Source organism: Nelumbo nucifera, chromosome 1 (assembly GCF_055504915.1).
Source record: "Nelumbo nucifera cultivar China Antique chromosome 1, China Antique-T2T, whole genome shotgun sequence".
In the NCBI taxonomy this organism is placed as follows: Eukaryota; Viridiplantae; Streptophyta; class Magnoliopsida; order Proteales; family Nelumbonaceae; genus Nelumbo; species Nelumbo nucifera.
Window position 1 is genome coordinate 21057763 of NC_142649.1, and position 24731 is coordinate 21082493.

The 24731-nt window shown below is 37.8% G+C and overlaps 1 protein-coding gene across 7 annotated transcripts; it reads left to right on the plus strand.

Annotated features, from left to right (window-relative positions):
• Positions 1-19538: 19538 nt before the first annotated feature.
• On the plus strand, positions 19539-22888 carry LOC148802990 (auxin response factor 23-like). Of its 7 annotated transcripts, none has more exons than XR_016085638.1 (6): positions 19540-21119; positions 21258-21369; positions 21483-21502; positions 21629-21685; positions 21806-21968; positions 22111-22888. XR_016085638.1 is itself a non-coding variant. In XM_088903630.1 (5 exons), exons 1-4 carry the CDS (start codon positions 21100-21102, stop codon positions 21866-21868), a joined length of 252 nt encoding a protein of 83 aa, XP_088759756.1. In that variant the 5' UTR covers positions 19539-21099; the 3' UTR covers positions 21869-21968; positions 22111-22888. The 7 variants fall into 7 exon arrangements, 1 of the variants encoding a protein (XP_088759756.1); XR_016085627.1 differs by having other exon boundaries at positions 19545-21502; positions 22111-22255; positions 22456-22499; positions 22613-22888; XM_088903630.1 differs by lacking the exon at positions 21483-21502 and having other exon boundaries at positions 19539-21119.
• Positions 22889-24731: the final 1843 nt, after the last annotated feature.

Below are 24731 nucleotides of genomic sequence, written 5' to 3' on the forward strand. Positions count from 1 at the left end.
TGTCGGACAAAGGGTAATGATTGGGAATGCACTCTCTCTGATGGAAACCAAACTGCCGGCAGTTGATTTCAATCGTTGGAATTTTGTTTTGCAAAATTAATATACTTATATTTATGTACGGTTTCAAAATGTTTGCAAATGGTTTTAATTCCCGGGATCCATGTGAGAGGGAGGTGCGGCACTGTTCCTTGCAGCCGAGGGAGAGGTCCTCTCTTGTCGGGCAGTGCTTGATCATTAAGGGCTGAGAGGTTAAGTGTAAGACCATTTAGGATAATACCTGATGGGCTAATCTTGCACCTGCCCACAGTCCCTGGGTTTTTATAAGATGGCTTGGCCCAGGGACCACTTAATGTAAGTGTTGGGGTCCATATGATGACTCAAGGGGTTCATTGAGTTTTTCAATGAATTTGGCTGGGCCTTGTATTAAAGGCTGGGCCGAACCCATGTGGCTGGTGTGTAGATCAGTGCTTGGGTCCCACGCCAAACAAAGAAGCCCAACTGGGCAGTAGATTGGAATGTAATTAGACACTGAACACTTAATGGGCCAAAAAGCCCATTTCGAGGTGGGCTGATATGATCACCCATCCATGGGGCGAATTTGAGATTGAAGTTAGTAAAAGGATTGGGCCTTTAGCCTTATCCACTCTTAGAGACCAAATTCAAGTTAGATTTGAATCTGGTAACCTCCTGATAAGATCAGGAGTAAGCTAACTCTATCTGCAGAAAGGATTAAGATTATCCCCTATCCAAATACTGATTTGGATTGGGAGAACTCCTGATTTAGGAGGTTTCTTAATCAAGAAGAAAGGAGGAGAAAAACAACAGATTTCGAACCAAGGAAAATCGCAAGAAAGGTTCCTGCGAATAGAGATCAGATTTCAAACTCTCCAGAAAAAGAGAAAAGCAGTTCAGCCTTTTCGTTTTTTGGAGATCTCCTCCTACCGCCGCCATCTACCATTGCAAGATTAGATCTTTGCAGAAAAGAAAGTCAAGAAATCTGTTCTTGACATCAGTCTTGCAGGAAAGACTGAAAAGGATTCAGTGTTTCTTCCAGAGGATTCTTGTGAAGGATCCAGTGTGTAGGACGCACCCTGCTGGTTCTGTTCCATCCACAGCTGTGTCATCTTCAGCAGGAACGGATCTTAGTGCATTCTTTGGGCGTGAACACCAACTTTGGGAGATACTGCTTCTCCGGATCAGGTATATTCCTCCCATTTATTTTTGGGTACAGATCTGGTTTGATTATGGTTCAAGTAGGATCCTTGAATATTGTATTCTAAATTTAGGATCCTTGAATATTGGGAGAAGGTAGGAAATTTTTTTGAAATTCGCCCACCCATTCCGCAACCTTTATGGCGTCCATTAGATGGATCCTACCATTCTTTCAACTATGTAGTTAATCCCAAATAGTTTCTTATGGTGGCCATTAGTTTTTTATGTTTTGGTTAGTTATGGTGGCCGACCATTCTTATTCTGCAATTCATAAATCTAGAAGCTGAAAATTTCAAGACCTCCATTACTTTTATATTGATATTTGGAGCAACTTCTTGCTCCCACCTTTGATCAGTTTTCATTCATCTGTTATTGCATTGATCATGTCTTTAAATCCTTGTGCTTTGAAACAAATAATGTAGCTGTGGACATGTGTTTAGCATCTGTATTTACTTAGTAGCCATTTATTCATAATAGATGAAATGATACTTAGCCTTTCTAAGGGAGGAAATAGAGGAGCAGGAGTTGCTGCTGGAATTTCTTTTGCAGCTACAGCAAAGGAAACAAGAAGCTGCTGATAAGTTGCATTATACCATTTGTTATCTGTCTTTGACATTGAAGAGGTTCTGAAGGTTTATACCTAGATCTGAACAAGGATGTTTTCAGCTGCAGGCTATGACAAAAATCCCTTTGTTTTTCTTTCTTTTACTTCTGAACCTTATAAACTAGCTGCTTCATTTTCTGTCCATTGCAAGTATGCCTTTATGGATGCTACAGAATATTTTGAACTAATGTTGATATTCCAATTAATTGCTTAGAATTCAGCCCAAGTAAATTTTAGTTACTATTCCTATCTTTATAGTTAAAATACTTGAATATAATTCTAATATTTATATCTTTTGTTTTGCAGGTTCAACCAATATGTTAAGTGGATTTGCATTGGAAGATGTGCTGCATTATTATAGAATTTGATTATTTTTTTTAAGTTCTTGTACTATTTATATTTCAATTGGATATTGTATTTGAACAATGTCTTTTGAATACTTTAATATATAACCTTTGAATTAATAGATTTCATTTTAAATTGATTTTTATCAAATCATTTTTTTTGTATTAAATAGGTATGAAAATGTTAAATCAATAAACAATTCAGGTATCACAAAATGTCAGAATTAGCATGATATAATTGTATAAATAAAAATGAAAAAAAAAAGAAATCTAAGCCGACGGTCATGGAACCGCCAGTTTAGCTACAAATAACACCACCTAAGCCAGCGGTTCGGACCGCCACCTAAGATAAGGGAATTTGGCAGAAATCTAAGGTGTCTTTTGGTATCTAAGCTGGCGGTCAAAACCGCCGCCTGATTAATGCTAAGCCGGCGGCTTGGTATGACTGCCACTTCAGAGAAATTTCGACCGGCCATCTAAGGTGGCGGTATTTTGCATCTAAGCCGGCGGTCCTAATCTAGGGCAGCAGCTGATAAGGGGGAGACGCTTGACCGCTGCCTCAGGTCGTTTTTCTTGTAGTGTATCACGGAGTGTGATGCATTAGGAGTTGGTGTTGGAGCCATCTTAATGCAAGACGAGAAGCCTATAGCATCTTTAGTGAGGCTCTTTTTTCACATGCCCAAAACAAGTCAACTTACAGAAAGGAACTCATGGCTGCAGTCCTTGTTGCCCAAAAATGGCGGGCATATCTTATGGGCCAACCCTTTAACACACGGTTTGACTAGTAGAGCCTCAAGTATTTTTTGGGGCAGCATATTTTGATGGAGGAACAATAGAAGTGGTTGACTAAACTGATGGGGTTTGACTATACAATCAAGTATAGAATGGGATCCTAGATCCATCTACTCATTTTTAGAGAGATTGAAAGAAGACACCCAACTAAATCCTAGGCTAACAGACATCAAGTAAAAATGGGCCAAAAACCCTGTACTTCTACAAGGGGAGGCTAGTATTACTTTCATCATCAGCTTACCTAATTGATCTCCTTCAATTATTCCATGAGTCACCCAAAGGAGGTCACTCCAGAGAGCAGCAGACTTAATAAGAGAATAACAACACACTATTTTTGAAAAGGACTCAAGAAACAAGTCCAACAAATCATGGCTAGCCATTCCACTTGTCAACAACAGAAATATGAAATGTAGAGGCCCATAAGATTGTTACAACCATTATAAATCCCAAAACAAGTATGGGATAACAATAGTATGGACTTCATCAATTAAGCTCTCACCCTCTCAAGAGCATACAATGATTACAAGGGTGGTTGACAAGTTAAGCAAGTACAACCATTTTTCAACCCTATCTCACCCTTTTGGTGTTGCTTAAGTAGCTGAATTACTTGTCAAAGAATTACCAAGCCTTACGAGACACCAAAATCTATCATAACTGATCGTGATTTAATCTTTATGAGGAAGTTCTAGCAAGTGCACTTCAAAATACCTGGGCTCATTTGGCACACTCAATGAGTTACCACCCTCAAACAAATTGGTGGTCTGAAGTGGTATATAGGTGCATAGAAACCTAAGTGGGGGTGGCCACGAGCCGAGTTCTTCATGAGCCACTCAAGCTCAGTTTGGCTCGGTTTCAATCGAGTTTTGAGCCGAGCTCGAGCCTAATATAACTCACCTCGTGAGGCTCGCGAGCTAAGCTTGAATAGCTACATAATAATAATAATAATAATAATAATAATAATAATAATAATAATAATAATAATAATAATAATAATAATAATAATAATAATAATAATAATAATATATAATAAAAATATTATATATATAATATTTCTATTTTTATATATAATAATAACTAATTATTATAATTATTATTTTTTTAAATATCAAATAAAATTATTATATATATATATATTTTTTATTTTTATAAAACATTTTTTTCTCAAATCGAACTTGAGCCGAGCCGAGCTCGAGCTTATGAGCTTTTGACTTGAACCGAGCTTGAATTCAAGGCTCTAGCTCGAACCGAGCTCGAGTTCAAGCCTCATACTATTCGGTTCGGCTCGGCTCGAATCCACCCCTACCTGAGGTGTTTTGCGGGGTAGAGACCAAAGCAATGGGTGAAGTGGATACCATGGGCAAAACTATTGTATAACTCCTCCTACCAAGTCACTATGGGTATGACACCTTTTTGAGCTTTATACGGAAGGGACCCTCTTAATTCTTCCATATGAGAAGGGGTCTACAGTAGTGGTAACCATTGATGAATAATCTGATCAATCAAGGCCAAATCTTTTAAGATCTCAAATTCAATTTGCATAGGGCCCAACAAATCATGAAAGACACTTGACTAGAAGCACTGCCCCTTAGATTTGCAGGTTGGGGATTAGGTGTATCTTAAACTCTAGCCACTTAGGTAAACAATGGTTGTTCGACGCGCATGGTAGAAGTTGAGACCAAGTATTATGGGCTTAGTGTTGGTTGAAACTGCATTGACTGAGCTGCTACAAAGAAGCTACCAAAACTAGCTTCATTGAAAAGTTGATTTCTCATCTCAAAGTAAGTTTGTTTTGGCCCTTTTGGGTTTTTCACCAAACATAGCTTTATGGATTTCCATGTGGTGTCTATATTGCAATGTCAAAAGTTGGTGCATTGAAGCCTTCTCAAATGGGCAATAAGAAACCTCCCAAGAACAAGCATAAATGGGGCGGGAATGAGAGGATAACTAGTAGAAGTAGTACCACCACAACCATATGCTAACTTGTTTTTGACTCTATTGTTATTGGCTTTCCCACTATACATGAGATCTATAATTTCTATGATACTAACTAAAAACTTTATTTTCTTATAGGGTAAATTGCATATTAGTATCCTATACTTTGGGGCTAGTCTCACTTTATTAACCAAATTTCAAAATGTGCCATTATCGTAGTGGAGCTCACGAAAACTGCCAATTTAGTACATGTCATTAGCAGTTTGTTAGTTATCTATATCATGTGATGACATGTGTGACTTAATTTTTTTAAAAATGTCAAAATTACCCTTTTTAATACTTTTGAAACCATTTTACCTTGATTCCCCGGTGATGGCAAGAATTACTCATCCTCTCTAGCAACAATAGCAGTCTAAACCCCCTTTGTTATGGATTAAATAATTAAAAAAGGGATTACAACAACAATATCTAAATCGTTCTTCTCCAGCAAAGGTGTTATCTTCTCTAGCAACGTTTTTCCATGTAGCTTCTTCAACGAGAACTGGTTTCGATAGAAAGGTTAAGGCATAAAGTGAACAGTGGTGCTCAATCACAATGAAAAGGGATTTAAACATTGCTATTTTGGCCATTTCAAAATTATGCTTCTCTTACTTATTCAAAACCTAAGGGTATTTGTGTCATTTTACATGCCATCTAATGTTGGTTAATAATTTTGCTGAAGTGGTGGTTTTTGAGCGTTCAGGTATTATAGTGGCATGTTTTGAAGTTTGGGTATTGAAGTGGAACTAGCCAACCCCAAAGTGTAAGGTACTAATATATGCAATTTACCCTTTTTAATAATATAATCTCAATAAAATGATTATATTGATAAAACATGCAATCTATGAAATTTATCGTTTTGCACATAAATTATAACAAAAATTACAAGAAAATCAATAAACCTTTATATATTATTTACTATATAATTAGTTTGATTGGTTTGACTTTATCAGGTACACCCCAACCCAACCCTAAAAAGCAAAGAAGATTATTGTTTCTGTAATGGGGGCATAATGGGAATTTTGTCATCGCTATTACTTTAAATTAATAGAAGGGGTCTGTTTGTACAATTTTCCTAAAATATCAAGGGAGGATTTTGTAGAGGATAAACAATAGGGGGAGGTTTCTCAAAAAAGCCATAGGGGAGGTTAAAGTAGTTATCAGATGCTACATGAGAGGTTTAAGTGATATACTCATATAAATTTTCAAATTAATCCTATATTTATATCCATCTATAACAATCAACCAAGCATGATACAATGCATGATTTTTTTTTTTGAGTCAAATTAACAAGGATCACTAGATCTACATGTAGAGGCTAGTCACTCATTCTTACATTGCAAATGCAAAGGCCTCACATGTTATACGTTCATACCTAAATCTATATCTATACTACTATTAAAAGTGTGATGAGATGTAGAACTTTTGTTTGCCTAAATTACCCTAATTTTTGAATTTGGTCTATTTCTAATTGTAAGGATAGAAATCTAATTTGAATAACCACTTTTCTCCTCTTATTAGGTCTTATACTTAAAGTACTAACTCCCATTAACATTCATTGAGCCCTTTTATTGACTAGAATACCCCTATTTTTGAATTTAGTCCCCATCTAATTGTGAGGGCACAAAATGTAATTTGACTTTCTACACTTCTCCTCATTCAATTTGACTTTCTACACTTCTCCTCATTCAATTCTATCAATTGGATCTATATTCAATACTTTTTATAGTATACAATGCATGCTTTTTAAAATTGACCGGAAAACAAAATCATTATTCCATCATAGTGGCAAGTATGCAATTCAACCATCTGGGTCAAATGGGTCAACCCATGGACCATGATGCACATCTCTATTTTATATTAATCATATTAAAGAAAAAGAAGTGTGATAAATAATAATTATTATTATTGGTGTTGGAATGAAATATAAATGTAAAACCAATCCAAAATAACAATTATTTTCATGGTGGCGAGTCAATAATTCAACCTTTTGAGTCATATGTGTCAACCCTTGATATATCATAATTAAATAAGAAATGAAAAAGGTTAAAAAACACAAAAATGTAATAAATACAGAAAATTTGTAAAAAGAATGCACTTATCTAATTCTAATATTAATCATATTAAGGAAAAATAAGTGTGATAAATAATAGTTGTTTTAATTGTTGAAAATAAAATGTAAAATTTAAAACTTACCCAAAAATGAAGTTGTTTTCTTGATGGTTGCTCAACAGTTCGACCTTTCAGGTTATATTAATTGACCATTGATGTCCTAATTAAATAATAAAATTAAAAAATACAAAAATAAAGAAATAAAGAAAAGCTGTAGAAAAATACATTTAGAAAAATCTCTAATATTTTATATTAATCATATTAAAATAAAAAATAATTGTTTTTAACTTTGTATTGTTGATGGAAATAAAATATAAAATTTAAAACTAACCCAAAAGTAAAATTGTTTTACTATTTGCTGGTAGATCAAACAATTCAACCTTTTAGGTCAATGTGTTAACCTATGAAATCATAATTAAATAATTAAAAAAATTAAAAAGACAAAAGCATAAAAAATATGTAAATTATATAAAAAAAATTTGGGAATACCTCTAATATTTTGAAAACAACTCAAAATGATACATTTGACCTTTTGGTTCAAATGTACCAATCCTTGATGTCATAATTAAATAATAATAAAAATTATAAAAGATCAAAACATACAAAAATATAAAAAAATGCAAAATTTTTTCACATCTTTATTATCATATATTCATCATATCAAACAAAAATAAGTGTGACAAATAAGAATAATTTTTAACAATATAAAAAAGTTCTAGAAAATTTGGAAACATATTATTTAATATCATCATCATCATCGTCATCAAAAATTTTCACGTGCAAAGCATGTATATACTTAATAGTTACTATTAAAAGTGTGAATGAGAGTGTGGAAATTTTATTTGATTAAAATACCCCATTTTTTTAATTCAGACCCTTTATCATTGTAAGGATAGAAATGTAATTTCAACCACTTTTCTCCTCATTCAAATCCCTCTCATATAAATCTTATATTTAAGGTATTAACTCCCATTAACATTCATTGAATCCTTTTTTACTAAATATCATTATTTTTAAATTCGGTCTCTTAAATTGTGAGTGGCACAAAATGTAATTTCTAATTTCAACCACATTTCTCCTCATTCAGTTTCCCTCTCATTAAGTCTTATATTAGAGTATTAACTCCCATTCTTTCATTGAATCTTATGTTAATTGATCATATTAAAAAATAAGTGTGACAAAGAATAATTGTATTTATTGATAATAGAAATAAAATACTAATTTAAGATCAACCAAAAAATGGAGTTATTTTCCAATTTGGTGGTGAGTTAACAATTCAAACTTTTGAGTCAAATATGTAAACATTCGATGTCATAATTAAATAATAATAATAATTAAAAAAAAACACACAAAAGTATAAAAAATACAAAAAAAAAGTATAGAAAACATTTGGGCACATCTCTAATATCATATATTCATCATATTAAATAAAAAAGTATGATAAATAAGAATAAAATAATTATAGAAAATTTTGATTGGAAACATATTATTTATTATCTTCATAAATAAAATTGTTACGTGCAAAGCATGCATGTGCTTACTAGTCTACTTAAATGTAGGGTTATAGTAGGATTGGATCTGGTCCTACTACATCTACATTCACATTTGATTTGAGTCAAGTATGTTGGATTTTGGATCATATCTTATATATCTACTAAAAGCAAAATGGGGTACACACGATGCCCCAGCCTTTAGTAAAAGGAATCTAACAATTTCTCTCTATTCAGGGAATGGGATCTTCGTGTGCAAAGCCCGTATGGACCAAGCCCTGCTTTTAGCTCGTGTTAGGCCTATACCTCACATCTATCTCACGTAATCTCTCCCCACCACCTATCTCCCCTCTTTAATCAATTAACTAGTGAATGACCTCGTACTAAGTATGGGGAATCAGTAATGTTAAATTTACATTATGGAATCAATACTGTTAAATTTATATTTATTAATATTTTAAATAATTATTAAAATTTCAAGAAATATTTATTTCAAAAAATAACTTTTCAATAATTATTAGAATATGGATAGTTTTCTTTTGTTATGATAAGTAAAGGGTTAATGATTAAGTGATATTGATAGAATGTAGGCAGAAGTAGTTGTAGATAACCACTTTTGCATTTTCTGCATTTTTTTAGGAATGAATTGAAAATGGTGGTAGTGGGTTATGGGATTTAGCAACAACTTCTCAAAAAATGCCACGTGCATAGCTTTCCATAAAATGAGAAGGCCATGTGTCTGAATGGTGGGGAGTTGTAGCCTAGTAGTGGGTTGTGATTTTTAGCAGGAATTTCTCAGAAATTGCCACGTGTCTAGCTTTCTAGAAAATGAGAAGGCCACTTGTCTGAATGGTGGTAGTGGGCTGGGGCTTTAACAGCAACTTCTTAGAAAATGCCATGTGTCTAAATTTGAAAAAGTCACGTGCCTGAATGGTGGGGGTTGCAGCCTGAAAGCCTTCATTTATATATATATATATATATATATATATATATATATATATATATATATATATATATAAGATGTGGGTAAAGAATCTATCTCATGTCATCTCTCCCCACCACCTCTCTTTCCTCTCTGATCAATTAACATGGGTAAAAATTAATTTATATAATTTATATTAGGGTAAATTACAAAGACCCCCTCCCCCCATACTTTGTTTTGTGACAAAGACCCTCCTATACTATGACCATGAGACAAAGACCCCCTTCTGTTAGTCTTCTGTTGAAACCTGTCGTTGCAATATTTTTTAATCCCCATACTACCCTTATAATAACTATTCGGAGAAAAAACACTGTTCATCTTCCCCAACCTCACGAGACACGAACATCAGCAGTGGTAGCTATTGCAGCGGCGACGGCCTTCCGAAGTCCTCCCTCTCTCTCTCCCCCGATCTCTCTTCTTCCCCTTCCCCTTTCTCTCCTCCCCTTCTTCCCGACTTCTTTTGTTTTTCGTTCCTTGCAGGTGAATGATTTGAACCAGATGAGTGGTGGTGATGGTGTAGACTTCTAAAGTCCTCTCTCTCTCCCTCTTTTTTCTGTTTTTTGTGCCCTCCCCCAATGCTCCAATTACTCCCATATTATTCGTAGTTTGGTCCCTCATATTGTCCTCTGTTGGGAAACTTTGAAAAACTATATTCAAATCAGAAACAGTATTTTGGGGATTGTCCCTGCGTTCCTGTACTAAAGTATCAGAATGTGTATGGGGCGAGCAATGCCTTTTGACACATATAACAATCCTCAAATCTAAAAGCTTTGTCAGGAAAATTCCCTTGAAGCCAACCTTCATCTTTATCATCTTGTTGGAAATCCTTGGAGCTGGAGCCGACTTCATTGAGGCTACTGGTTCTAGAGTCGTCTTCGGCCATATGACCGAGTCCCAATCGGAGTCAAAAGATCGGATCTCTCCGCAAGGGGTCCAAACTGCAAAGAATAGAGCAACAGATTTGATGCACAAGATCAACTCTTATTTGCAGCAGAATTAACATGATTCCTCTTGGGAAGGAAGCTAATGTGGGGGCCCATCAAACGGGGAGATCATCCAATGATCTTATGGACACCATGGCAATGATGTGCATTCATTCATGGTGTGCGAAAGAGCCACTACCAAATTAGCATGGGCCAAGTACTTATGGCCCATGTACGTAGCACATCACACATCCATACATCACATGCATGAAACAAATTGATCCAATCAATTAAAATATTTGTAAAACCCTTAATTAATTAGATTAAATCAGTATCAACCCTTAATTAATTAGATTAATTACATGGGTTGTACTGCAAAAAGCAGTTCGACCCATGTAGCTAAATTAGGGCTGATTCAGTTTTATCATATTAAAGTTAGGTTTTTACAGAGGTGGGCCGAATTAAAACTTGAGTGGGCCATCAACCCTCTAGCCTAAATTGAATTAGGGTTAGAAAAACCAACTCCCATCGAACCAACAATTCGGTCCAACCAGTTTGGACCAAATATGGTGTAAATTGACCCAAGTTTTGGTGTCTAGTTCAAGATTTAATTCAAGAATAATGATCTGAAAATAAATTAATTCAAGATAATCAAATTATCAAGAAACTAAAATCAGAGGGCTGCATTGTGATTTTCTTGGATATCCTGCAAACCTGCAAAGAACAGTTAATTGCAGATTGCATAATTGATATCTACAAAATCGCAGATCGCAGAACTTGTTTCTGCGAAAATTTCTTCTCCTCTGTTGCGCGCTCCAGCAATTTCCAGATGGAAATAAAATAGAAAAACCTAATTTTTCTATTATTACATCACATCGAATTCCTATATAATTTGTCTAAAAAAATTTATTTACAGACTAGAATTGAATTAGAAAAGAAATCGCAGGGCGTGCCATTCTTGGCACCATAAAGATTCGATCTCCACCACATGTGCAGCCCAAAAATTCAAGAAACATTCATAGAACAATTCTATAAATATCAGAGAATAATAAAGATTTATTTTACAGATCATCTGCCCATAATCGGGAACCAATTCCCAGAAAAAAACACTAACTGCGCAAATTGGGTAGAACGTCTTATGCCCATTTGCGCAGATTCAACTAATTTGGTTCAAGACTTGAACTTGGCTCTGATACCATTGAAGGGATGAGAGATCCATCATATGGATGGCCAAACCCTACAAGAAGGTTGGGCGAAATTTCAAAAATTTCTTTACTCCCATCCGGGAATCCTATTCCCAATTTAGAAAACTACATTTTCAAGGTTTGTTCTTGTAGCCAAACCGGACCAAATCTGAAACCAAATTAAGAGAGGGATATACCTGATACGGAATCCACGCAAGAATGCTCCTCCCAACGTAGGTGTTCACGCTCAAAGAGTGTACCAAATCCTCCATACATTGAAGATGGCACAACTTAGGATGAGGCAGGATCAGTAGGTAATTCTTCACCAAGAACTTGTAATTCTTCAGCAAGAATCGAATGGGACAATGAGCACAGTTTCTAAATTGTTTCTTCTAGCAAGACTCTTTTGTCCTTCGAAGGTATTTAAGTATGTTCTTCACAGCAGTCCAATGCTCCTGCCCTAGGTTGGCCTGGAATCTGCTTACCACACTCACCGCCTGAGCTATGTTCGGGCGAATGCACAGCATGGCATACATGATGCTCCCTACGGCTGAGGCATAGGGAACGTCTCTCATGCCCTCAATCTCCTCAGAACTCTTAGGAGACATCTTTTTGGAGAGAGTGACTCCATGCTTGAAAGGAACGTTTCCTTTCTTGGAGTTCTCCATGCTGTATCTTTTGACAATTTTGTCAATGTAATCAGCCTGGGATAATCCAATTATCCGCTTCGATCTATCTCTATAGAGTCAAAGACCCAGTATGTATGAAGCTTCTCCAAGATCTTTCATGGAGAACTGCTGTGACAGCCATACCTTGACCGAAGTCAACATTCTTACATCATTCCCAATGAGTAGGATATCGTCCACGTACAACACCAAAAAGGTGATCTTATCCCCACTGGACTTCTTGTAAACACAGGGCTCATCCGGATTCTGCACAAAGTCAAACATTTTGACGACAGAATCAAAATGGATGTTCCAACTCCTAGAAGCCTGCTTAAGTCCATATATGGATCTATTAAGTTTACATACCATGTGTTCCTGGCCAGCAGCAATGAAACCTTGCGGCTGCTGCATGTAGATATCTTCACTAAGATCTCCATTCAGGAACGCAGTTTTGACATCCATTTGCCAAATCTCGTAGTCATGGTACGCTGCTACAGCTAGCAGGATCCTAATGGATTTAAGCATGGCCACGGGCGAAAAGGTTTCCTCATAATCGATGCATTCTTTCTGAGTATACCCTTTCGCCACCAAACGAGCTTTGTAGGTCTCAATCCTACCATCGGGGCCCTTCTTCCTCTTGTAGATCCTTTTGCAACCAATTGCTTTTACCCCGGAGGGCGGATCTACTAGAGTCCAGACTCCATTGGTCTCCATCGAGTCCATCTCAGCTCTCATGGCCTCCACCCACTTTTGGGAATCTATCTAACATAGCTTCCGCGTAAGTCACGGGATCCTCTTCACTAGTCAAGGCTTCCACCAGGTAACTATCCTAGTCATAACCATATCGGACTGGTGGTCAAGATACCTGGGTGGACCTTCTAGGTTGGTCACTACCTGGAACTTGTGGGACATCTCCCACTGCTCCTGAGCTCTCATCATCAAGAACTATTTCCTAACGATGGGTGTCCAGGATGTATTCGGATTCTAAGAATTGGGTGTTTCGATTGCAGAACACTTTCTGCTCACTTGGGTCATAGAATAGATAACCCACCGAATCTTTTGGGTAGCCTATAAATAGGCAACAACTAGTTTTGGATTCCAACTTGTCCGCACTTGTTCTTTTAACGTGTGCAGGACAACCCCAAATCTTCAAGTGTCCCACACTTGGCTTCCTTCCGGTCCATAGTTCATATGGAGTTTTCGGAACTGATTTGGTTGGAACCCGGTTCAGCATGTAGATAGCAGTCTCTAATGCGTATCCCCAAAAGGATGTGGATAACTCTGAGCGTACGAGAAGTGACCGGACCATGTCCAGCAAGGTCCTATTCCTCCTCTCTGAAACACCATTGAGTTGAGGTGTAGCAGGAGGAGTTAATTGTGACACTATCCCGTTGACCTTTAAGTAGTCCCTGAACTCGTCAGAGAGATACTTGCCACCTCGATCTGATCGAAGGGCCTTAATTTCTCTCCCTAACTGTTTCTCGACTTCTTGTCTGAGTTCTTTGAACTTTTCAAAGGATTCAGACTTATGTCTCATTAGGTACACGTAACCATATTGTGAAAAATCATCTGTAAAGGTGATGAAATACACGTGTTGATTCCGTGTCCTAACACTCAGGGGACAACATACATCAGTATGTATTAGGTCAAGTGTGCCTCCAGATCTTTCAGGCTTACCGTCAAATGGCTGCTTAGTCATCTTACCTTGAAGGCAAGGCTCACAAGTGGGAAGATTTTCTATGGTTAGAAAATCCAAAGGACCATCCTTTACCAGCCTTGTGATTCGGTCAACATCGATATGGCCAAGTCGGTAATGCCAGAGGCACGTGGGATTTACTGTATCACGATTCCTTTTCTTGGGATTTTTGACCGACGTAGCTTCGATTAAGTTAGTTTCCAGAGAAGGATGTAGAACATAGAGACCGTTCTCCAGTTCCCCGCATGCGATGAATTTGTTATTCCGTTTAACAGTAATCATATTACTAAAATAAACAGTATATCCATCAACACACAGTTTAGAAACAGAAATTAAATTTCTTCTCAAGTTCTGTAGATAAAGACAATCTTTAAGTACAAGGACTCCTTCTCTAAAAACTAATTCTACGGTTCCTACTGCCGCAGCTGCAACACTTGCAGTCGTTCCCAAAAATAGTGTCACTTCGCCTTCACTCAATCTTCTGCTAACTTTGAACCCCTGCAGTGAGTTACACGCATGAGTTGAAGCCCCGGAGTCAACACACCAAGACACAGAAGTAACTAACATATTAGTTTTTATGACACAAGTTTTGATGTTACCTTTCTTAGATTCCAGGTAGGCAGGACAGTTCCTCTTCCAGTGGCCGGTCTGCTTGCAGAAGTGACAGACATCAGATGCCTTGTTCTTCTTCTACTTCTTGGGTTTGGCAACTTTCTTCTGGGGCTTCTTTGCCTTTCTCTTTTTCTTGCCCGATTTGTTAACTTCAGCAAGCATAACCACAGGCTCATCCTTCTTGAGCAGATCCTCGACCCTCTACAACATATTGCTAAGTTCCTGGATGCTGACATTCAGCTTATTCATGTTGTAGTTCATTGGGAACACATTGAAGGAAGAGGGCAAAGAATTTAGGATGGCATCCACTTGCGTGCCAAGATGTAGCCCGGATCCAAGAGCTTTGAGTTCGTTAATGTATCCCATCATCCGAAGACAATGGTCATGAACTTTCTGTCCCTTGGACATCTACGCGGTCATGAACAATTTCAGGACCTTCTGTCGAGTAAAACGGTTCTGCTCTTCATACATTGTTCTTAGACTATCCAATATGTCCTTGGCTAGTTCGATCTGATCAAACTGCCTCTGTATTGAGTTGTCTAATGAGGCAATGACAAAGCAGTGGGCTAGGGAGTTCTTATCCTCCCAATCTTGGTAGTCCCTCCTACGGGCCTCAGAAGCCCTATCACCCGGACGCTCCGGGGCAGGATTTTTCACCACCTTGTCTAACTTTTTGGAAGTTAGGACCAGCATAAGATTTTTGTACCAGTTGGCATAGTTTGGGCCCTTAAGCTTGTTATCGTCTAGAAGCTTTGCAAATTGACCGTTTGCCATTTTCTGATAAAACAGCAAAGATGTTAGTCCACAACCTTAGTTTGATTCATGTTACCTACATAGATATGGTTTTTAACCTATGTTCCATTCCCATTTGTTCATCTCTGAGATTTCCCTCCTTTCTTAGTAACGGAGACGAAATGTCTCTGGAAATGTGGGAAATCACATAGGGTGCGTGAAGCCAACTGTTTCAGCTGCAAAACCCCACCACCTTTCTGTAACGGATCATATCCACTCATCAAATGAGTTTCCCTTCGGCCTCTGTCAAACAAGATTCAGAGTCGTTTTCAGGTAAACCTTTCTGTCCAGTGAGTGCTCACCCATCATATTCAGGTTACGCCAAGGTACCATGAGAGAGTTCCCATTTTCTGGTGAAGTTCCTCCCACATCAGTCTATGATGCCCCTATCATCTTATGAAACACTCTGACAGATCCAACAGCAAATGGATAACCCAATTTTATAGTGCGTTTCCTCATTACTGAAGGACCCATCATTGTACTAATGACGGAAGGCCTTTAGAGAGTCCATCATATGGATCTCCCTATCACATGCACTCATATCTGCTAAAGGGAACGAAATTACACCCTAGTTCTAATTTAGGTCAATCCAGAGTGGCTCCCATTGACTTTCATAAAGTCATATTGCTGGTGGGCCTTAATCGGCTAGGGGTTCCGTACGCATCCCTTTTCAGGGTTGTGGGGCCCACCAAGCAAGGAGGGGTCATCCAATGACCTTAAGGGACACCATGGCAATGATGTGCATTCAGCCATGGTGTGCGCAAGAGCCACTAACGAGTCATCATGGGCCAAGTGCTTATGGCCCATGGTCGCAGCACATCAAACATCCAAACATCACATGTAAAGGAGGAATTGATCCAATCAATCAACTGCTGTAAATCCCATTTTAATAGCCCATTTAAAAACCTAACATTAACAATTAATGCCGACTAGGTGTATGGGCTGAATCGCAGTTAGCAGTTCGGCCCATACAGCTTTTCTCACAATAATGGGCTTTTACAGTTTTAACTCTTTAAAACTAGGCTTTACAGGTGGGCCGAATTAATCCCTATAATTGAACATCAGATTTGGAACAACAAGTGTGAGAAAGATGGACTAAAAAACAGTCCCTTTCGAACCCTAGATTCGGTCCAAACAGTTTTGGTCCAATCTAGTCCGAAATGGTCCAAAACTGATTTTCAATTCAAGAATTAATTCATGAAAGATCTGAAATTAATAATCTTGATTTTAAACAATCACAAATCAACTATGGACTGTTCGCACCACCTGCAAAACAGAGGTTAATCACAAGGGTTGCAGTTTCACAAACTGCAAATCGCAGGAAACGATTTCTCCATCTGCAAATCTCCAGCGCCGCCATTTTCTTCCTTCTTCTTTAATCAAGAAAATAAATAACAGAAATCCTATTTCTATTAATTAATTACATTCTTAATCAAATCCTATATATTCAGTCTAGAAAAATAAAAAAAAAATTATTTACAGACCGAATTGAATAAAATAAATGAAAAAAGGGTGCGCAGACCATCTGCGCCAAATCTGCACTACGATCTCCAAGTTCGAACAGTCCAATAAATCAAAATAAATAAAGAACAATTCTAAATAAATTTTGGATTTAACAAAAATTAATTTCAGATCAAGTGCTCCTAACAAGAAACAGTTTCTTGAAAAAGAAAAAGAAAGCAATCTGCGCAAATCTTGGCAGAACATCTTCTATCCATCTGCGCAGGGTCAGATCTGATTTTCTTTTGGTTCAAGATTCGAACCTGTGGCTCTGATACCATTGAAAGAATGGTAGGATCCATCTAATGGACGCCATAAAGGTTGCGGAATGGGTGGGCGAATTTCAAAAATTTTCCTACCTTCTTCCAACTAGGAATCATATTCCCTAAATTTAGAATACAATATTCAAGGATCCTACTTGAACCATAATCGGACCAGATCTGAACCAAAAGCAAAAGGGAGGAATATACCTGATTCGGAGAAGCAGTATCTCCCAAAGTTGGTGTTCACGCCCAAAGAAGAAACCAAGATCCGCTCCTGCTGAAGATGACACAGTTGTGGATGGAATGGAACCAACAAGGTGCGTCCTATACACTGGATCCTTCGCAAGAATCCTCTTGAAACTCTGAACACTGATCTTTCATAGTCTTTTTCGCAAGACTAATGTCAAGAACTTATTTGTTGACTCCCTATTGCTGCAAAGATCAAATCTTGCAAGGGGGAATGGCGGCGGCTGGAGGAGAACTCCAGGGACGAATATGGCTGAATTGCTTCTCTTCTCTCTAGAGTCTGTATGAGATCTAATCTCAATTTGCATGAGGTATCCTTGCACCCTAAACCCTGGTTCAAAATCTAATGATGTTTCTCTCTTGGGTTTCTCCTCCTTTCTTCTTGATTAAGAAACCTCCTAATTAGGAGTTATCCCAATCCAAATCTGTATTTGGATAGGGGATTATCTTAATCCTATCTGCAGATTAAGTTAGCTTACTCCTGATCTTATCAAGAGGTTACCAGATTCAAATCTAATTTGAATTTGGTCTCCTGGATTGGATAAGGTTAAAGGCCCAATCCTTTTACTAACATTAATCTCAGATTCGCCCCATAGATGGGTGATCATATCAGCCCAGCTCGAAATGGGCTTTTGGCCCATTAAGTGTTCAGTGTTTAACTAGTTTCCAATCTGCTGCCCAGTTGGGCTTCTTTGTATGGCGTGGGACCCAAGCATTGATCTACACACCAACAACATGGGTTCGGCCCAGCCTTTAATACAAGGCCCAGCCGAATTCACTGAAAAACTCAGTGAGCCCCTGAGTCCATCACATGGACCGTATGGACCCAACACTTACATTAAATGGTCCCTGGGCCAAGCATCTTATAAAAACCCAGGGACTGTGGGTAGGTGCAAGATTAGCCTATCAGGTATTATCCTAAATGGTCTTACACTTAACCTCTCAGCCCTTAATGATCAAGCACTGCCCGACAAGAGAGGACCTCTCCCTCGGCTGCAAGGAACAGTGCCGCACTCTCTACTCACATGGATCCTAGGAATTAAAACCATTTGCAAAACAAATGGTTTGCAAACCATTTGCAAATCAACTGCCGGCAGTTTGGTTTCCATCAGAGAGAGTGCAATACCAATCATTACCCTTGTCCGACAAAGGGGTTGATCCTGTCACTATGATCACCCACTCAGATGAATTCTCGGACTGTCCCAACATACCCAGGTTTTAATCCCCGCTAAGGATCTCACTGATTGGCATATCAAAGACAGCTCGATCCGACACCTAGTGAAGTGTCATAATTGAGTCTAGGGGTCAGGTGTAACTTTCCAGTTTTGCCCATCTATCTCCAAGGTCCAGGGCAATATTAGAAATTTGGTCCGGTTCAAGGATTCAAGTAATTCCATACTGCATGTGCCTTGGGTCTTACCCTGGTGGCCGAGACAGGCCATCCCAACACTTGATGGCACACCAGTATCAGCCTTGGTAGGATAAATCTCCCCAAACTTATTCAATGGTTGTGAATATTTAAAACTAACACGAGTCTCTACAAGTGTCCAGTTTTAGGGTCTTACACAGAATTATACCAAACAACATGAATCAAACATGCACTTTATTTATTTTCACTAAATAACAAAAGTACATCAAATTAGATTGAAGTTAAAGGCATACAAAACTGTCTAACATGTCCCAACATACCCAGGTTTTGACCCCCTCTAGGGATCTCACTGATTGGTATATTAAAGGCAGCCCAATCCGGCACCTAGTGCAGTATCATAATCGAGTTTAGGGGTCAGGTGTAACATTTCAGTTTTGTCCATCTATCTCTAAGATCCAGGGCAATACTGGAATTTTGGTCCGATTCAAATTTCAAGAAAACTCACACTGCATGTACCTTAGGTCTCATCTTGACAGCTGAGACAAACCACCCCAACCAATTTGGTGGTACATCAGTGTTAGTTTTGGCAGGATAAATCCTCATAGATCTATCCAACGACTGTAAATATTCTAAACTAAAATGAGTCTCATATGTATCTAGTTTAAAGATATTACACAGAAATACACCATAATAACATAAATCAAATATCCATAATAACATAAATCAAATACGTACTTTATTTATTTACAATAAATATCATAAAGACATATACTATGGTGGACCCTCCGACTACATATTTCGGCAACTGCGTTACTCTTTGTTTGGCAAAAACAAACACGGGTGATTTAATAGGAGAGCATGGCTTCCCCGTTGAGGGGCCGGACTACGAATAGAGTGGGAGTAACTGGAGCATTGGGGTAGGGCACAAGAAAACATAGGAGGAGAGAGGGAGGACTTTGCAAATCTGCACCCTCACCACCACTCATTTGGTTCTAATCATTCACATGCAACGAACGGAAAACAAAGGAAATCGAGTAGAAGAAATGGGAGGAGAGAAAGGGGAAGGGGACGAAGAGAGATTGGGGGAGAGAGAGGGAAGACTTCGGAAGGCCGCCACCACTATAACAGCTACCGTCGCTGCTGTTCGTGTATCGTGAGGTCTTGCATGATATCTAATACGTGTTTTGCATGACGGGCACTTTTCATTCTCCATGCTTCTTTGTCTGGCTCTTACCATCTCGGCTTCAGTTTTGTTCTTTATTGGTCTCGTCTTGTTCCTGTTTTATCTCTGGTACTCCCTCGTTGACCGCTCCCGCACCAGCCCATTCGTTTCCAGCGCTCCGCTGGAGTTGCAGAGGTTCTCTTGTAAGGAGCTGAAGTCGGTCACGAAAGATTTCGGTGAGGCTAATTTGATTGGGCAAAGTGGGTCCGGGTCGGTGTTTCGGGGTATTCTCCGTGATGGGAAGTCCGTCGCTGTTAAGAAGCTCGATGTGTCTTCATTGCAGGCGGAGAGGGAGTTTCAGAATGAGTTGTAGATTCTCGGCAGGCTGCGGTCGCCGTTTGTTGTTTCTCTTTTGGGGTATTGTGTTGAGAAGAAGAGGAGGTTTCTTGTGTATGAGTATATGCCCAACAGGAGCTTGAAGGAATCCCTGTTTGGCGAAGGCTCTGCTCGCCCAACTTGAATTGGGATCGAGCGCTTGCCTTTTTGCATCTGGAGTGTGATCCTCCGGTCATTCATGGTGATATAAAGCCGAGAAATGTTCTGCTGGGTTCAGATTACCAGGCGAAGATTTCAGATTTCGGGCTTTCGAGGATTAAGACGGAAGGTGAATTTGGGGTCGAATTGTTCAGTCGGGAATTGGGTCGGAGTCAGGAGCTCTAGAAAAGCCAAGAACTCTGGAAAAGCCAAGAGCTTTCTGGGAATCCAACTTCCGTTCCTGCACAGACTCCAACAGTTTCTTCGTGATCATCAAAGACTATGACATTTGCGTGTCTTCTCTTTCCTTCCTTCCTCTGTTTCTTTTTCCCATTTTCAAGGCTCCAAATATTTCTTCATTGCTGAATGAACAGAGCCTGCGTCACTGCATTTCGATGCTTTAATTTTCTTTTGCTTCGTTGGGATTCCGCTTCTCAATCATTTTCAACTAGAGTTCATCTCTTTGTATTACAGATGCTGCTGTTTTTCTGTCTTCTTTGAAGTCTAAAGCTTCCATTTTGCATTACATTTCCTCGAGCTAAGATTTCAATTTCCAGCTGCATGATTTTCTGGTTTCTAGCGGAATATTCGATGATCTGAAAGTCAAATTCAGACTCCCATATAGTCATCTGTTGGGTCATTCACTATGTTTCATTTGAGCCTCGTGTAATGGATTGCTCTACTTTGTAGTAATCACCATTTTCTAGCTTTTATGTTTTTGACGAGTATAACCTTGTTCTTATTTGATCCACTGAAAAATGGTTCCCAGTTTTTTTCTCAATACTGTTTCTTGTCTGATCCCAGAAGAGAAGGATCCATTGTACTTGGACCTGTGGCATGCATGAACGGCCCCCTCACCGCTGTTCCTCGAGTCGGTGAGAAGGTCTTCTACCTCCCACAAGGACACATCGTGCAGGTTCTGGTTTCTCCAGTATCTCTTTCACTGTTTCATTCCTATGATCTTCTCAAAGCTTGATAATGATCTGAAAATGCTCATCTAACATATAGCTTCCAACATTCTGTGCACAGTTGTAAATGTTGAGTTAAAGGTCTGTCTCACTGTCTGTCTGTCTGTGTATCTTTCTCTCTCTGCTCCCCACCTTCAGTTCGAGTGGGAGGCGATCGTTATTTCGTTTTCTAATAACGTTCTTGGCTGGTTTTTTCTTGGTTTACAGGCGGAAAAGGAAACAGATGAGGTGTTCGCTCAAATAACACTGCTTCCAGAAACGAAGGTTGCCTACTGACTTGCTGAAATTGGAGAATAGTTTATATACTCACTTGTTTGATTGCAGTTGCAGTTGATCTACTTTTCTGGGTCTTAGATACGGCTAACGTTTGGATTTTTGCATCAGAATGACAATAACCTGCGGCATGGACTGCTTGAATCTCTCCCTCGGTGTCCTCATGGGCCCTAAAGTGTTCTCCTTCTCCAAAGTTCTCACTGCATCTGATACAAGCACGCATGGCGGATTCTCTGTTCTCAAGAGGCATTCTGCTGAATGCCTTCCACCTCTGGTGGGTATCATCCATGGCTTTCGAACTCAAATAAACCATCAATTTTGCAACATTTAATCATGCACGGAGAGGAACCCCTGTGAGATCAGGTGGAAGAAATAGGCTCACAGAGATTAATCATGGCTTTCTTTTGTTGTTGTAGGACATGTCTCAGCAAACCCCATCACAGGAACTATAGCTAAAGATCTCCATGGTGTACAATGGCGTTTCCGTCGTATATATCGTGGTGGGTTTATCTAGCAATTTTCATAATTTTAGCAACCTCAGAATCAGTCTGAACCAAACAGGTGAGGGGAATAGACCATTTCCATTATGAGGGATTCCGATTTGGATTCCGACTATGAACCAAATGAACCCTTTATTAGATTTCTTATCTTCGACTTCTTCACTAATTCTTTATTAGTTAGGTTAATGTGTCAAGTAGCTCTTCTCTTTTCACAGATTACCTTAAATTTCTCTGTTTGTGCTTTCTCTTTTGTAAATATAGGCCAACCTAAGCGACATCTTCTCACTAAATGGAGGTGTCTCAAGGTTGCTGTTTTTTATTTTTTATTTTATTCTTCTGTTATGCCTTTTTCATGTGCTCAGAGTTGGTTTTTTTTCATCTTTTAAGTAATTATCTGATTATACTGTTCATAAATCAGGAAAAAAGGTTGATAGGAAAAGCCGAACTGGTGCTTATGGTTCTAATTATGAGGAAAATGACAACTGCAGTTGTTTCAATGTCATAGGGGTGAGGATGAGACCTACACAAATGGAAATATTAAGATGCAGTTTTTCTTTTTCCAATAAATAATCTTCTTTATCCTTTAAAAAATTGTATTGATATAAATTATTTTTTATTCTATATTCTTTAGAATTAAGAACCGAGACTGTCAATGTAATTGCCATCAATTTTCTTCAATTTTTTACTTTACCCGTACTTAGCACGGATTTCCCTTGCTAGTAACTATTATAAGGATAATATGAGGATTAAAAAATATTATAACGGTGGATTTTAAAAAAGACTAAGGGTTTTTATAATTTTTTTATTTGAAAAAGGGTTTCTAGTAGATAAAGGGCATGAATAAAAGATAATATTTTTATAAAATAATCAAAATAAGGTAATTTTATTTTTGAAAAATATAAAAAAGGGCAACGACACTGTTCTTCCTCTTCCGCCCTGTATTCATCCAAATACACTGGATTTGAAACCTCGGTGAAGACGAGGCTGGATTTGAAGCCTCGGTGAAGACGAGGCAATGGCTCTGTTCATCGCCCAAGTGCGAATCCAGTTCTTCCTTTAAGGCTCTGAAAGCCTGTACTCGTGCATAATCCAGTTAGTCTTAGTTCCTTTGGGAGCCACGGATCAAAGGAGCCACGAATCCAGTAAGATTTCTTATGATGTGTGGAAGTGGAAATCATAAGAAATCTGTGGCTCATTTCACTCACCGGACATCATTGCTCGTGCATAATTCAGTTCTTCCCAGTAAGATTTGATCCATGGCTCCAAGACGAGGCATGCTTCCGTTCTTCCTTTCCTCGGCGATTGGCTGGGTTGATCTCTGTTTTGTCAGCAAATTGATTATTTTAATTTCTTTTTTTCTTCTTTGAACCTCGAACTAACAGGGGTTATATATAGGGTTTCTAGCAGAGGAATACAGGGCAGAGGAGAGGAAGACGATAAACGGTATCATTGTTCTTTTTTAATATTTTTAGAAAAAATTATTTTATTTTAACTATTTTATAAAAATATTATCTTTTATTGATATTCAGGACAAAAAATTGCCCAGAATTAATTTTCACCTCATCTCTCTCCCCACCCGGTGTCTCTTCGTATGGTAAAGAATTGATGTATATAATTTATATTATTTTTACTAATGACACCATTTCAATCACATCAACTTTTCACTTCATCCCCTCCCCACCCACTCTCTCTTCGTATTTTGGGGTATTTACTAATTTATAGTCAATATGACATACTGGCACACACTCATAGCGATCGATCCGAATCCGATCCTTTTTGTCAGATTCAATAACCTCCCATCGCATTTTGGATCCGATTGGATAATATGATCCGATTGGAAAAACAGATCAAATTCGGATCACTCCGATCTATATACCATGTGGAAAAGACATGGTATCAAAGAGTTTTGATTAATCAAAACCCATCTATGAATTTTGATAAATAACACTTAATTGACCATCACGTTTATGATTCTAGTTGATTGTTCAGATATTTTTTGGATATTATATTTTTCTATATCATAGTCAGACCCATATATATATATATATATAGTATTTTTGTAGTATATATGTTTATTTTGTATTTTTAAAAAGACATGTATATATTAATATATGATGAAAATAATTGAAAAAAATACTTTCATTTTTTTCTTCATATAAACTTATTATGTTTTTTTTTCTTTTTAATGATTTAATACATTTTTCATATTGTATTAGATCCGACCTATATTTATTATATTATATTTTTGTAATATATAGATAGATAGATGTTTATATTGTATTCTTGTTATAAAAATACATGTATATATTAATATATATGAATTCCTCTATCACATATATATGACATATTTTATATTTTATGTTATTTTTGTATACAAATATATTTTATACATTGTATAAATACAAAAGTATATATAATATGTAATACAAGTGTCATATTATAATATTTCTAGTGTTAATTAGTTAATTGATTTTAAATAAAAATTATTTTAAATCTCTTAAAATTTATCTTCAAAATCTCACAAATTTTCATTGCAA

Bases quoted from the DNA above. Each gene is read 5' to 3' on its own strand.
- LOC148802990 (XM_088903630.1), top strand. From the start codon at position 21,100: ATGTTTCATTTGAGCCTCGT. The intron at 21,120-21,257 runs GTAATGGATTGC...GTCTGATCCCAG, and splicing joins ATGTTTCATTTGAGCCTCGT to AAGAGAAGGATCCATTGTAC. The intron at 21,686-21,805 runs GTTGCCTACTGA...TTTTTGCATCAG, and splicing joins CACTGCTTCCAGAAACGAAG to AATGACAATAACCTGCGGCA.